The sequence below is a fragment of the Antennarius striatus genome, chromosome 14, assembly GCF_040054535.1.
Source record: "Antennarius striatus isolate MH-2024 chromosome 14, ASM4005453v1, whole genome shotgun sequence".
NCBI lineage: Eukaryota > Metazoa > Chordata > Actinopteri > Lophiiformes > Antennariidae > Antennarius > Antennarius striatus.
In genome coordinates, this window is record NC_090789.1 from 6541909 (window position 1) to 6558319 (window position 16411).

General features: G+C 40.6%; 1 protein-coding gene across 6 annotated transcripts in view; it reads left to right on the forward strand.

Moving 5' to 3' along the window:
* Positions 1 to 16411, forward strand: part of ppp1r9a (protein phosphatase 1, regulatory subunit 9A) — a 44980-nt gene that overhangs the window by 4793 nt on the left and 23776 nt on the right. For 4 of the 6 annotated variants that reach the window (XM_068333756.1, XM_068333760.1, XM_068333759.1 and 1 more), the window contains exons 1-2: positions 1906 to 2338; positions 3653 to 5138. In XM_068333756.1, the coding sequence (XP_068189857.1) occupies positions 3798 to 5138 (1341 nt within the window). In that variant the 5' untranslated portion in view covers positions 1906 to 2338; positions 3653 to 3797. Of the gene's footprint in view, positions 1 to 1905; positions 2339 to 3652; positions 5139 to 16411 lie in introns of those variants that run through there. The other 2 variants (XM_068333757.1, XM_068333758.1) reach the window with 1 other exon arrangement.

Consider the following 16411-nt stretch of genomic DNA (forward strand, 5'->3'; position numbering starts at 1 on the left):
AGAAGGTTAAAACCGTTCTGTGAGTGGAAACAGCAGCAAACCCTGTGATCTATGACAGTATGAGGATATTAGGTGTCTTAAAATAACAATGTTTTTTGTTTTTAATTTATCTTTAATAATCTGTAGTCAACAAACAAAAATGTGACCAAATACATAAGTACCTTAAATGTATTGATATTATTGGGGTGTACAATATTTCGCTTAACAAAGTATGGTATGCCTCATCAGAATTACTAAAATGTACAATGAATGAAAATTTAATAATTGGAAATGTGATTAATAGATGGATTTAAAAGTCTGGTTGCTTTCCGAGATGCAGAGAAGAGGATGGACTGTATCTGCATGTGTGGTTCACACTGCGAGGCATGCGGGAGGGGTTCTGATGGTGTGGGTATATGTGTTGCTGGTGATACTGTTGATGATTAATTTAAAGCTGAAGCATTCAACATTCCATCCCATCTGGCTTGAGACTAGTGGCTGTAATCAATCACAAATTCTGTTCCTTGTCAACCATCACTGTGTGTGTTATTCAGCAGTTGGTTGTCAGTATGGAATATTTATACAGGCCGTTGCACATCCTACTCACTAGCCTCTCTTTTTTGCTCCACCTCTGAGGTCCAGATCACCTTCTCTCTTTCTTTGCAGTTTACATCCATGCTTGTCCACAACTGGCTTACCAATTGCTATTCAGTGGAAAATTAGATTGTAGCTGCACCACTGAGTTTCTATATATGGCCTTATTTGCATATAGTGCATGTATATAGGACAATCCATTTGAAAGGTGGATTCATGCTGGCTTTTTTTTTTTTTTTGATTGACAACCATCAACCATCCTCTCATGCAGGGTGAAGCCGTTCCATTCTCTTGCCTTCCTTTTATCCCCTGAGGATTATTTTTGGATTGCTTAGAAACATATTCACATAGCCACATAATGATAAACGAGCATAGCTATGATCACATAGCTATGATCGTATTACTACAATCACTTTAATTCAATGAATGGGTTACGATATAGCTCAGACCTGAAGAGAACTTTTCATTTATTGTAAAAAAGCAGTAATTAAGTAATTAACTAATAGTAGTGGAGGTAAAGCTTTGAAAAAATTGTGATCGTAATGTCACATTCAAATCGCCCAGCATTACTGTATTGTTTGCTTTGTCAATGATTAGTTTTAACTGTACTGCTGAGTGGAGTTTCTGTCAACACATATACAAGATAGATAAGTACATGTTTGTATTAAAATGTGTTACAGTAGAACATTTATTCAAGAAAAGCATAACATGGTATTCTTATTTACTTTTTTTTCTGTATCACCTGGATACCAAAACCATGGTATTTTAAATTTTAAATCAGTTCTTACTAAATAATAAACATTGAAACACACATAATCACATAAAAAATTCATAGAAGTCATTGTTGTTTGTTTAAATAATCAAATAGGCCTTTGTAGATAAGATAGATAAGATAGCTGATAAGATTTCCTTTAGATACACTACATGAATTCACTACCATGCTTTCAACACTTTCATGCGCCTGATCCTGCCCACAGATGAGGCTGCAAACTTTTCATTCATGGGTGTAACACTGCTGTGATCAGAAATCCATTTAGATGGAGGCTTTCGTTTCACTTGATTGTGGCAAACCACCTTATAACACTCTTGTCCATTTGGACTGAATTAATTATTGCATGCAAGTGTAGAGTAACAAGATGGAGTAGTAGACCTAAATATTACAATTAATTATTGTTATTCCCACCATTACACTATCTGTTAGTAAATTAAATCTCAGCCTTTCCATGAAACTCAGTGACCTTATCCAAATCCTTAATCCACTATTAAAAAGCAGCCGGTGAAGTTCCAGTCACTGTGTGGTGGTATTCACCCCAGACTGCAGCTCACTCTTCCCTTCCAGCGGACCGAACCATTGACGCAGTTGAGGTTTTAGCACCTGTCACATGATGCTTTATATGTGCAAAAACACCGGCCGTCTCTGCAGCTAGGTGCGCTTTCTTTACCGCCACCGCAGACGCACATCGGTCGCTGTTGTCCTGCGTGTGCGTCCCCAGCGCAGCCCCCAGCGAGGCGAGCTGCCAAATTACGCGAACACCCCCTTAGTGCGACTGGCAGCAGCATCCACCTCCTGCAATGGCGTTGTAGCGGCTCCAATGTGTCCGAGCTGTTTCTGAAGCGGCGATTCCGACTCGGACTATTGACCAGCGTGGAATAACATGTTTTTTCGAAAGGTCCTTCCTACTAGATCATCCGTATTTTGCGTGAGATTGCCCTTCTGGATTAGTTTATTCAGACCTCGCGTCCAAGCGAAGCCGGAGCCATGAATGTAAGTCTGACTCTTTTGTTTTTGAAACAGTGGAGCAACATCGCTGCGGTTTGTGGTCAACAGTTAACTTACTCATTTGATAATCATGTGGAAAGATCCGTCATTTGTGGTTTTAGGTCTGCATTAATCAGACTAGGGGACAAAATGTGAACAAATAAATGTTAAACAGTGTCAGGAGGGGGGTGAGCTGTCATGTGTGTGGTGTGGCTGAGCTTCTTGTCTGATCTCAGCAACAATGCTCAAAGCCTTAATTTCATCTTTCACCCCACAACTTTATTTTTATCTGTGCCTCAAGTAGCACAGCGAATTTTCCAAATAAAACAGAAGAATTTTTGCACAAGGACCCTGATGGACCGGCAGGGGTCCGGCGTGGTGAATAATGAATACAGTACTGAACCAGGATATGAAGCTCTCAGCCTCTGCTGCTGATGCATACACATACTATCCGGATTGAGGGTTTCAATCCAGCCTAGATTAATGGATTCCTTGTGTCTCCGATATTTTTGATGTGAGATTTATTGTGTCATATTTCATCTCCCTCTTTATGGAATGCATTTCCAAACAATCATTAACATTAGTGGCTGTAGGTATGGAATATATTACACAATAATAGCTTCCCTGCTAACCAAGTATTGCTGTAACAGTAGAGGAAGGCTGTAATCGCATCATTTAAACTGCAAGTCTTTCAGTTGCTTTTATCGGTGTTTGGTGCATTCACTGGCATTTTCTCTGTGCAGTTAATGTTGCTGTGCATTGCTTTGTTTGAGGGCTGACATTTAGGAGGCATAAATATAATGTCAGTAATGGTGTAGGGAACTGTGGGATGTGGGAGTGCACAAAAAGGTCAAAGCCTACCATGGAAAACAAAGTAAGTGGGAGAGAGAATAAGAAAAGGATGAACAACTCAGTGATATTTCCTGTGATAAAGCATTTCTTTCAATTTCAAGATCTCAAATCTTTACACTATTATCTATATCAAGTATTGATTCAAGAGGCTAAACAATGCAGCAATGCTTAAAGGACAAAGGCATTAGACTTTTCTAAGAGTCAAACATGCATTCATATCTAACTCTCTTGCACTTAGCCAATATGCCATTCATCGTGATCTGAAGTTCTTTCGATCCATACAAGCCTGAAGATTGTTAAGGATAGAATCATGTGACAAACTTTGCAATCCTCATTTTGATTGAAAGGTGCTGCTCAGTTTATGCAATGCTCTGCAATGCTCTGCATTGCATAAACTTTTGAACTAATACAGACACATTGTGATGCAAAATTCTTCTGTTTTCACAATCTCTGTTGTATTCTCTGCAGATGTGAATGGGCCAAAACGAACTTTAACATCAACTGGATCAGATTAGGCTGCTCTGCTGTGGGTTAACAGAGACTCTTCACTCTCCCGTTCTAATGAGGCCACGGTGATGCTGACATTCCCTCCTCTCAATCCAAGGACATCATCATGCTGAAGATGGAGGCCTCAGGGGAGAGGACCAGCCTCCGGAGTGCCTCCCCTCACCGTAATGCCTACCGGGCTGAGTTTCAGGCACTCAAGAAGGCCTTTGACCAGCCTCGGATTGATGGAGATTCCAAGCCCAAAGACCCTGAACGGGCAAAACAACCAAGAGGCCGCCAATATGGTAGCCATGTTAGTCGCATTAAGGACATGTTCATGCAGATGGGCTCAGACAATACCCCAGCAAAAACCAAGAGCTGTGATGATACCTCCCCACAAAAACTGGTCAAGCCTACCAATTTTATCAACAAAGCCGATGGATCAGTGATAAAACTACAGCATTCCTCCTCAACCGACAGGATAGGTGGTGCCGGAGCAAAGTTTTCTGAAACCAGGAAGCTGTTTGAGCAGCAGTCACGTGACCAGTCCCAATCACCTGTCTTTCCATATGGACGAGATAAAAGAGGTTCCCATGAGCACCTTGATGACTGGCGAGGTGCAAGATCTAACAGGGGCAGTACAGACTCTTTGGATTCACTTTGCTCCAGAACAGAGGCGTCTTCGCCAACTGTTAGTCAGCTGAGTGCAGTTTTTGAAAACGCTGACCAACACAACCAAGGTGTGTACAGAGGAGTCACCAGACGAGTCCTCTACTCACCGGATGGATTCCAACGCCAGGGAGACGATGTCAGTGAGGATGATTCACGACAATCTCCAGTTCGTGGAAGCTACCGGAGCAAGATAGGGAGAAAGTTTCCTGTTTCCTCTTCTTCTGAGGACCTTCTGACCCCCAGTCCTGGGACAGAGACTTCAGCGCTCAAATCAGTTACACAAGAAACACAAAAACAAGACAAAGCAGTTAAAAATGAGACTATGGGTGGAGACCAACAACATCTCTCTGAGGTTACTGCTAATGGAACCCAGATCAATGGTTCATATGAAGAAGAGGAGAAATGTTCAGAAACAAGAAAACACAGTGGGGATATAGGGTCATCCAAAGTCTCAAAGCCTGCAGATGACAAAAGTTTTGAAGATGCTGCCCTTGAGCAGGAGGATGGGGATGGTTCAAGAGAAGACAATGTCCCTGACTCTCCCAAGGAAAAAGTCGAAGAACTTGATGAGGAATACAGTGGAAATGAGCGGGTGATTTTTAATGCAGATGGGGATGCCTGTTACCAGGGTTGGGGGGAAAGCTACACGGATCCAGAAGATGACCTCTATGGAGATGATGAGGATATTGTCTATGACCCAGGCTCTGACCTGACAGAGATTCCTGGTCTACCAGAGGAAAGCAAGGAGGACATCCCTCCAAAGAGGAAGATTTGCTTCAGTACTTCCCCCATTACAGTAAGTTATGCTGCTAAACAATATAGTTATTGAGACCTTCATTGTGTAAATAGTGAACACAACCCAATATTAATGCCCTTGTACTGTTATGATCAAAAGTAAGTTAGTGTTGTATGCGTAGGCTTGTATTTATTTGTAGCTACTTTTCAACTTGAATCATGTGATTATGATGAAATTAATTTTTTTTCAAAACCTTAGTATCAGGGTTTCATTTCACATCTTTTCATTTAATATACTATGCTCCCTTTTAGATCATGCATTTTCTCTAATAATGTAGCTGTTGCCCTGTGATATCAAGGGTGGTAGATATTTTGTGATGGTGGAGCTTTTAAGGTCAAACCATCGCCCTCTGGGAAACTGAAGTGTTCATCAGCAGAGCATCTGTGCTTGTTAGTCATGCTGGTTCCTTACCCGCTCAGTTTTCTCACCCCATACTGTGTTTCATCTACATAATTTAAACATGGACATTTATTGAGCCATGTATTGAGGATATTGTGTATTATGTGTTTTTGTCATTAATATATCAAGTAGACTTGTATACTGTTTTGATCAATGGTATTAATATACTTTTGGCTAAATATTACATTAATTTTACATCTTATAAGCATGTCAGAGGCCTTTAGACAGCCATACACATTTCTTCTTTTATTTTTCAAGAAACACAAATATTTTCATCTCCCTTGAAGAATTTTCATACTGCTTTAGGTGCTGAGTTGGACACAATGTAGCCAGTGTTGTTTGTGGATTTGAAAGACGGATTTGGAAGATTATGTGAAATATTTTTCAGTATTTGTCCTCAAGCAGTTAAGACCTATAAGCTTAACATTTATACGGCTAAACAATGTATTATGGGTTGTCTTGCATTTTTGTAATTTTTAAGTCAATGAAATCCATAATAGTTGACTCAAATATCTATTTAATGTGGCAAAAGCATAGTGGTGATTTAGAGAGCAAGCCTTAGGTATTAAAGATTTCGAGCTAACACAAACATTCCACAGGTTGAACATCAATCCTATTAACATGCTGTAACGAACCAGAACAATTAGCCCAGTTATTCTGAGTAGAAAACATGACGCTGGCTCACTAATTACATTGTGGTGTCTCTACAATGTGCCCTTTTGATTCCCTGTCTTTTCTTTACTCTCTGGAGTCCCCACAAATTAAAGCTCTTGAAATAGAATGAAGTGTACTACAAAAGTTTTTTTTTGGAAAATTTATCGAACTAATAAAACTGTATATTTCTGTGAAGATACCAGTTTTTGTTCACTTGAAGGATGGCTGTTGTTGAAGACCATTTAGCACCATTTTATTTTCATGATACAGCAAAAGTGACAAGTACAAAACTGGATGTCCCATTTAGGTCGAGCAGGGGGGGAATATGCTCCTCTGATGTTGTCTGCCATCTCAAGGCTTCTTTTTGCTATGAAAAGGACAGATGCTCATTTATCATTTGAAAACTCCATAGAGGCACAGCACCCCCTTTGCACAAGCACAATTAGACATGCGCCCCTCCCACCTTTCCGTCAAATACGCCCCTCTCTAAGCACACGAACAGGAACAAACAGGGGTCTGTCTTTTGTTTGCCTATGAAGTGAAAGAGACAAAGCTACATTCTCAGTCCTGTCACCCGCACGAGTCCAGCTTGACCCCTGTTGGACTAAAGAGGGGAAAAAAATGCTGTCTTTTAATCTATTACTTAATTTTCCCTCCCCTTCATGTACTATTTCTCAGTCTCGCCCTTTAAAGCGGATAAACGATTCCAAAATCCCAACTTTGAAAGTTCAATTAATTTACAATTCAAGATGACAGACAACCTGCTTTGGGTTACATTTTATAAAACATGCTCAGTTAATAACAGCATGTCCTGAAAAACAGGTCAAGATATAAAAAGACAGCAGTTTTTGTGAAAGTTGTTGCATGGCTTCCTTTCTTTTCACTCAGTGATTCCAAGACCTCCTTTAGCATCAGGACCTGCTCACGCTTTTAACTTTTCCTTTAGAATAAAACACCTACGACATGCACTGACAGATATCCATAGTTCCAAGGTAGTAATGCCATTTTCGTTGGTTATAGTATGTTTTTTTCTGTGGCGCTTGCAAGTTCACAGTTGTGGATTTCAGTGAACTACAGTATATTGTACTCATAACAATTTCTGGGAATTTCCCTGACTTTTCCTAAAGTGTCACCAACAAGTCTAGATTTCTGTTTGTCCATTGTCCAATTCATTCACCTGCTAAATTAATCACTTAAGCTGTAGTCAATTGCTAATTTGCAAATATAGCAGGCTAACATTTTCAACTGAGATGGTCAGCATGGTAAAAGTTGAACCTACTACAGTGTCATATTAGAATTGTCATTTTGAGCATGTTTGCGTGTAGATCTTAGCTCAAGAGCCATTTTAGCATGCTGTTTACATATCCTCACAGAAATGCAGCTGAGTTGGTTGTACGCATATCTTTTTTAAAAATTAATTTATCATTATTTGCACTTCCTTTCACTGAGATGTAACATCCTGACTGACTTAGTGAGAAGTGACTGCTTTGAGCTACATGAGTCAAAGGCAGCCTCTCCTCCCTGAGGCACTGACCTACAGAATACAATTGGATCCCATGTTCATTCAAGCAACTGGATATATTCTTGACATTCTGAGGTTGAAGCATGTAGATTCATGTGGTAATATCAAAGTATATTTAATGTCCTATCACATGTCAGATTTCCTGTGGTCAAGGCATTGAGAATACAACGTTTGATCTGAAGGTATGCATTTCAGCCGCAGTTCAATTACCCGCAGAGGTTTTTTTTAGGGTATATAAACTCCACTTTGGATCACAAAAAATACCAAAAACATCATCTCACAGATGTTGCAGATGTTCAGTCCATGTAATCATCTTCTTATTTTTCCACCTGAAGAGTTTGAAAGAAGTCTTCTAGCTTTGCTTGCAGTCTGCTGTGTCACCGTTCCCTTTCTTTCTACCCTCTCCCTCTCAACGTGAATGGCATTTATATTGCCTTTTTAATGATGCTTTTTGTGCCTCTCGAGCAACTCCATTTTCATCAGTGGAGACACCGTGATAACTTAATGGAATTAAAACGAACGTGATGAGTGGCGCACCAGTGAAATGGCCTCTGAAGTGGCTCTGTAATCAGCCCCTCTGCTCTGCATGATGTCTGTTACTGGATCACAGAGACTGGCGCTTTGTCCATTACATTCTGCACCATTTGTGGAATGCTAAGCAGCGTGGATCTCAGCTCAGAGACATAATTCATATGATAGACAGTGTCACCTCTGTGTGGTAAGGGTCTGTCATTTGATTTAACTTTTAAGGGATGACTGTGGTCATTGTTTTCTGCATTTTAATTATATCTAATTCTTTGAATTTAAAAGGATTTAAGGTAAGGGAACAAGAATGAGATGTCACTACTGTGACTCACTTGCCTCAGACCAGGAGCCAGGATGGCGTTACCTCTGGCTCCCCTAGGAATCTAATTTGTCATCCCTAATGTCCTCCCTGAAGCCTATAGGCATTTGGCTTGTTCGTATTACAGACTGATGACTGAACATGCCTACTGGATTCAAGTCCAGGGGCCCTCCAGGGGCCCAAGAAGTTCTGAGTGACGTGAGTGTTAACATTTCAATTTGGGAATTCGATCAAAGTGCCTCAAAGACGCCAAAAAAACTGCAAGAAAAACAAGCAGAGGCACAAAGCAAGCAGATGGAGAATCACACCAAGTCTTTCATCATCTCATCATCTCATTATGTGTCCTTTCCTGTGGCTTGTTGTGCAGCTACATTTCATGGTTATGATTTTATTTGAATTTGAAGTTGGTGTTCACTTACTACACTGAATAAACAATTTAATAGTGAACCAAGCAACATGTAGAGGGTGCAATTCTCTTGGAAGGCAGCTTAGTTTCACCAATATATGATCAGGCCTGACAGAATACATCATACAAGCATCTGTCAAGTTAGAGAAGTCTCCTTTGTGTAGGTAATAATTTATATTGTTTTATTATTTTGAGCGTGAAGGTTCCGGGTTCAAGTCATTTCTGTGTGGAGATTGTATGTTCTCCCTGTGTCTGCGTGGGTTCTCTCCAGGTTCTCTGGCTTCTTCCCACCTCCAAAAAAATATGCAATTTAGTCACATTGATTAGTCTAAATTGCCTGTAGGTGTCAGTGTGTCCATGAGTACTTGTTTGTCTTTTGTATGCCTCCACGATGCACCTGCGACATTTCCAGAGCACACCCTGTCTCTCGCCCGTAGTCAGCTCAAGCACACCTGCGACCTGCAGAGCGGATGTAGACAAGACGATGACCTCTTCTCTACAAGAAAATGGATGGATGGATGGATGGATGGATATTATTTTGAGATTTCCAGAGTTCGTTTTACCATGAGAAAGTACTGCATCCCTAGGATGTGCTTCAACAAAAATTTGTGCATTCTAACAACATGTATGGATCCCAAAAGTAACTAACGTTTTAATGTGGCCTCACTTGCATTTTAAAAGTTAGTTACAGTGGTACCTCTACTTACGAAATTAATTGGTTCTGGAGGAAATTTTTTAAGTAGAACATTTTGTAAGTAGAGACGCGTTTTCTATGCAAATGCCCTAATCCATTCCAAACCCCAAAATTCAGATATAAATGTTTTACAAAGCATAAAAGTGCATCAAATCATGTAACAAATACATGTTACAATTAGATTATTACACAATAAATGAGAATTGTTCATAATGTAAAAAACAAAGAATAGAGTAAAAAATAAAAATGGTCATTTACTTTTTAACTGCTGTCCTCATTGTTTTTTGCCCTCTTTGGTTCATGCGCTACTTGCCTCAACAGCCGAACAACAGAGTGAATTCCAGTCCTCCTTTTGAACTTCTCAAACCACCCTTAAGTTCGAGAAGTTGCCTTAAACTCCGGGTGTTCTTTCGCCGACTTTCCCTTGCCTAAATCCTCTTTCACAAGGTCTTTGAAAATGGCATTTGCCTTTGTGCAAATTATTTACGTAAAACTAGGACGCTGCGTAGACGCATATCTATGTACACATAGAGGTCCCTCTTAGCCAATGGGATGCCAGGAAGATGCTAGGTAATAGTCAATGGCAGAGCAGCTATAAGAATGTTGTGTTCAGGAACCTTTGGGAGCTGCAAGTAGCAGCCCATACTTTATTTTTACCTTTCGTATCCTGAAATTTCTTTCGTAACAAGAGGCAATATTTTCCTGTTGAGATGTTTCCTAACTTGAAAATTTCGTATGACGAGAGGTTCGTAGGTAGAGTTACCACTGTATTCAAAAACTTGCTCCAGACTATCTACAGTATATCTCAGCTCTATCTCGGGTCCATCAAACTAATTACAGATGTCTTGTACTTTAATGGGCCATGGAAGGATATAGAAGCAAAGACATTGATACTTAAAAACAGAGAAGATGACTACCAGCACCCTCATTGTTACATCTAGAGATAGATCTTACATGGCAACAGAGACTTAAATCTTTTTGTCAGAATGGGACTCTTGGCCTGCCCTCCCTGCTGTGTGTGTCTGTTCAAATCCTACAATGTTGTTACATGCATGCATCAGCAGTCAACATCTGTGCAACTCTGCCATCATCCTTATCTGAAGCATCACTTAGTACAGTCTTGTGCTTTGCAAGCTCAAATGAGATGGCCTCTAGCCAAGAACTTTGCTTTCTGACCATGTTTTTTAATGGAAAGGATTGCTCTGCTTCAGGCCAGTCAGTTTCCTTGGCTGACGTTTGGCAGTATTGCTAAAATGTTGGAACCAGGGCTTACTTGAACTTTAATAGTGTAATGTTACATTTTTTACATCCTGCTTCAAAGCGTGATGTATTGTAATTGTCAGTGTTCGCGTGTTTGTCCGTTCGTTTGTCCGTTTGTTCGTTAGTATGTCCATCAAATATCTTCGCAACTGTTGTAGATAGAAAGATGAAACAAAAAGCACATTACTCGGACGGCAAAGGGATGAAAATAAGATGAGGACCATGACCTTGAGAAAACTAGGTCAAAGTCAAATTTCAACATTTGTACACTCAGGAACCGGATAAGAATAGAAAGACGAAAGGGCAAGGCCAGTGTGAGTACAAAGCTAGTGCTTTTATCAATGACAGTAGGTCAGAGCACTAGCTTTGATCTTTGACCTATGCAAGTAAGTCAGGGTAAAATTTTGAATTCAGGGGTGTCGCAGGATGTTGCAATCTGTGACTGCCTTGTTTTATCTTGAATATGCAATATATACAGTATCTTGTTTAAGACTGAATTATTTTAATCTCTACATGAATTCTAGAATTCTCCTGTGGGTGAAACAGTCGACTTCCTCTTACGTAATCGGTGGCTGAGAATAATAGGAGAGAAAAGGTTTTCCCTGGGAGAGAGTTCTATCACACTGAGATTATTGGTTGACACAGTTAGACCTGCAAAATTTCTTGTGGAATGTGTGTGTGTGTGTGTGTGTGTGTGTGTGTGTGTGTGTGTGTGTGTGTGTGTGTGTGTGTGTGTGTGTGTGTGTGTGTGTGTGTGTGTGTGTGTGTGTGTGTGTGTGTGTGTGTGTGAATGTATAGCAGTGGAAAAATGCAATTATAACCTACCTTCCTACCTATCAACCAACCGACAGTAGCTGAGCTCAGGCAAAATGTCAGTCGGGAGATTGTTTAAGCCTCTCTTAGGGAGGCTACTTCAAAAATTTGACAAACAGCTCCGACAAACTTGCAATTTGGAATCTTGTGAGATCCCCAAAGCTTTCCAGCAGTAATAAAATTCAGCTCAAACTCTCATGAAATAGTGAGTATTTTTGAGGTAGACAGGCTACAAATCAAAAATCATATCATCGTGATTCTCAAAATTTTTGCTTCCTGTCTTATCGCTGACAGGTACAACTACTCCAAACTTGGTTGTGCTTATTTGTGTGTGTGTGTGTGTGTGTGTGTGTGTATCTTTGCTGCTCCATTACTGATGCAGGGGTGTTTTTGTTTGCTTGTTTTGGTGCTACCTGATCCTCCCCGAAGGATACATTTTTAATGATCCAGGAAAGGCGAGATGTGTTCCTGTGTTGTTATTTAGGGCTTCTCAGTAGCCTTAGAGTAGGCTGTGTGAATAACTGTCGTCCGACCTTCACCAATCCAATCTGGTGCCCTGCTAAAGATATCAGTTCATTGTATTTAAAAACAGCACAGAGCTGAATGTCTCAGCAATGAAAATGGTTCAGACTTCTGTGCTCTCAACATGTCCTTGGATATAGTCAGTCAGGAACATAGAGAAGGTTAATCGAAAACTCTTTTCCTTAGTAAAACCCAACTTCTGCTGTTGATTTTTCACATTTGTGGAACATTGGTGCCACAAGCAGAATTATTCCACATCACACAGTGTGTCTATTATGCCCTCTTTAAATGTAAATAGTGAGTGTGGTCTCAAACTCTGCCAAGTCATTGTTGCAGCATAATGGATTACATAGCGTAGCGAGTGGGTATTAGAGCATCATTACTATAACAAGCAACATGTTGTTTTTGTGTTACTTCATACACAAGCCTCCCACTCACTATACATGACCAAGGAATGAAATAAAGCAGGCCATTGTCTGCATCCATTCATTTATAGTTGTTTACTACGCTCCCCCTCAGTTCAAAGCTGCCCCCCCCCCCAAACATGCTACAAAGCTAGCTCTAGAGAAGGTTAATGCTGCTCCATTCCAAAACTGAGTAGCAGTAGAAGATCAGTATGTGTGTAAAAATAAGTTAAGTCCTATAAGTAAACGCTGACTTGACATTATCTAGCACGTCAAAAGTCAAAGTTGGTTCTGCAGACAATGAAGTCTGATACTCATGTGGATGACAGATAGATTGACCTTGTATTGTCTGTACTAATCTGTTACAAAGCGGGTTACTGAATAATTCTCAACTTCTCTTCCTTCCATCTCTCTACACCTTTATATCTGTCAGTCTCAGTCTGATCTTGCTAGACATGAATATATTCCATCATCAGCTGCTGTCTTGTCCTCTCAGCATCCAGACATTTTGTCAGTGCTGCAGCAGAATTGTGGGAGTTGATGGGTGGCCACAGGTAAAACTGATTGAATGCAACTTGGCTAAGATGTTGCAGCAGTGCAGGCTGTGTGTGTGTGTGTGTGTGTGTGTGTGTGTGTGTGTGTGTGTGTGTGTGTGTGTGTGTGTGTGTGTGTGTGTGTGTGTGTGTGTGTGTGTGTGTGTGTGTGTGTGTGTGTGTGTGTGCGCGCGCGTGCGTGTGTGCGTGTGCGTGTACGTGTGTGTCAAGGTGGGCCAAACTATAGTTAATCTGCTGCAGGGTGGATAAGCATAATGCTATTTCTTAATGCTGGGCTGGTACTACAGCTGTAAGAACAGTTTTCCTGGGTTTCCCAGCCTCTTATTGCCCTGAGCAGTGGTAACTGTCTGGAAGACACAGGGTGGCCAAAAGGACTGGTGCCCACATACCAGTGGCTCAGTTTAATACCATCAGAGGCGGTTGGTCGGGCATAAGTGCCATGCTGTGACACCCCGGAGCTCCTCAGACATTGTCTTCTGCTTTAACTTCTTTTTTGTTTCTCTTATATTGCTCGTTTCACTCTCCAGTAGCCTTACTGTCTGCTGCTGCTGTACCCCCTGAATCATATGACTCACCCCTCTCTCCCTCTCTCGCTCCTGTCAACTCATTTCTTCCTTTTCTTTTGCTGCTCCTCCATTTTCTCATCATCTTTAAGCGTCCAGCACCTTTTCCACTGCCCCCGTGTTTGTCTTCTTGTGTTCCCATCCACACTCTCACACCTTTTGCTATCCCAATTTTTCTCCTCTTCCTCTCTACTCCCCTGTACCTATTCATGCTTGTCCATCCCAGAGAGGAGACACTGGTCTGCCTGCATAATCATATTCTTATCAGTGAAACACCTGGCATGGATTTTATCAATACACACTCAAGTACTTACATATAGCTTTATTCACATCAGTGGTGGAGCGCATATGAAGGCGTCTGCAGAGATTCGGCTGCTGCAGCATATCCTTGAATTAATTTTAAGTGCTTTTCATCCCCAACCAAACTCTTCCAAGGCCTGAATATCAGATCACAGGACTGTCATTTTGTGTAGATACCAAATCTCAACTGCTAGCTGCACCTATAAGAGCTTTTATTATTGATTAAATGCAAACATGTTTGCGCACTTGGTGTCAGGGACGTAAATCAGTTTGTTCTGTGGTTGAAAAATGAGGGGAGACAGAGGATGAACAGAGATATCCAGAGGAAGGAAAGACTAAAGTAGAGAAAAAAGAGGTAGCCATTCACTGAATGTATGGTGTTTATGGGTACGTTTCAAAGGAAAAGGTGTTTCTTCAAGTGTGTGAGTGGACCAGAAGTGTTGTTATACTGCAGAGTTATGACTCATAGTTATATAATTATTATATATACCTTGCAATTATTTTGTGTAGTTACTTTTCAATATTAACATTAGGTAGATCCAGACTGGAGAATTACTTTAAGTTTTATTTTATGATTTTTCAGTACACATCTTTTATATCAGATGCTTTTATACAAATCTCACTGTTTTACACAAGCTTTATTCACATTAGTGCATTAGCGGAATGTTTAGGCACTGACATTGCTGTTTCCAAGAGTTCAATATATTGGATTCTGTGGGCCAACATATTGACAGTGCATCATTTTAGGTTTGATGGAGCTGTCAAGAATTAGGGTTTGAATCATTCTCTCCAAGCACATGAGAATACTGTCTGTCTAGTTTTGTTTCTCATTTCAGCCTCTTTCTGCCTGTCTATTCTTATTTCTCATGTGCCTGTTCATTTGTTTGTTTTATTACTCCCGTTCTCACTCACTGTTGTTCTCTTGTGCATCCTCTACACTCCCTCTGATCCTTTTTCCAAATCTATCTCCTCGTATCTCTTCTATCACCTTGACTCCTCACTTACTTTCTCACATCTTGTCCTCATCACTGCTTGTGACCTCCCTCTCTGCCTCTTCTCTGTTTCTCTCTAGCCACATGCTAATGTGTTTACAGATAGTGTACAGTGACAGAGAGGGGCCATTAGAGAATGTTCTGACTGCCAATAGTAGCTTTGTGTCTGGGACAGAGTGCAATATCTTCTGTTAGCATTTGTCAGCAGTTTGTTTTTTTGTGCATTGGTGTTCATCGTAGGTGGGATCTTTGCGTGCCTACATATTTTCTTTTATACATCTCTAATGCTATGCTCAGCATTTTGCGTGTGTGTGTGTGTGTGTGTGTATGTGCGCGTGTGTGTGTGTGTGTGTGTGTGTGTGGGACCATTAATAATTCAGTGAATTTATCACACTGAATGATTGATGACATCCAGGTCATCTGTAGAGCTTACACAGGCTCACGCAAAGGACAGACTAAAGTCTAACCCTGGCAGCATCATGCCACGAAAATGGACCCAAGCTGTGTACGACCTGCACTTTGAAAACAGAAATGTTTTTATTTACTATAATTATTCACTTCTGTTGTTGACAACATTACAAATACATGGCTTAAGAAACAAAAATGTCAACTGACACTTCCTACATTGTTGTGTGTTAACTCGTTTGTCCTTCATTGTGCACATAATTGAGCTATATTTCCTGTTGAACGTAATTAGAGAGGCAGCGTCCCGAGAAGTGACTGACTTGTTCGGTGATACGGCAGCAGGGTCATTGTGAGACAATTCAATGGTTCCAGTTATAATTCACATCCTCACTTCAGTGTGTTTATTTCCCTCCTATAATCTAGTGATTCATGGTATCACAGTATACGAAGCGTTCATTTGGACACTGATTGACATTGTCGCACTAGCATGTGTGATATTTGTCATTACAGACAACACCATGTGCTGAACACTGCTGGTTTCTCAGAATTTAATAATAGCATCTGGAGTCAGTGGGAGAAAAAACAGACAGCACAATTCTTAAATCATCATGGCAGATATGAATGTATCTGTGTAAACATGTTGCATACTGGTGCACCCCTTTATTCGACGCTGTGCAGTCTTATGCGCAGCTCTCTCAGTCCTCTTTTTCTCTTCAGTTCAGACAGCAGTCGGAGCATTTGTCTGAGATGAAATGCAAAGTGATGGCTCATTCTTGCTCTGGAGGAGAGGTTTACGAAGCTTAGAGAGTTGAGGCATACATATCCCTAACCATGACAACATGCTTCTGTACAGTGCAGTTTCCTGTTCAATGCTCTTGTGGCTTTGTTATAAGGGTTTTTATTTTCTAGCTTGTCGGGTTTGTTGTGTCGATGATGCTTGA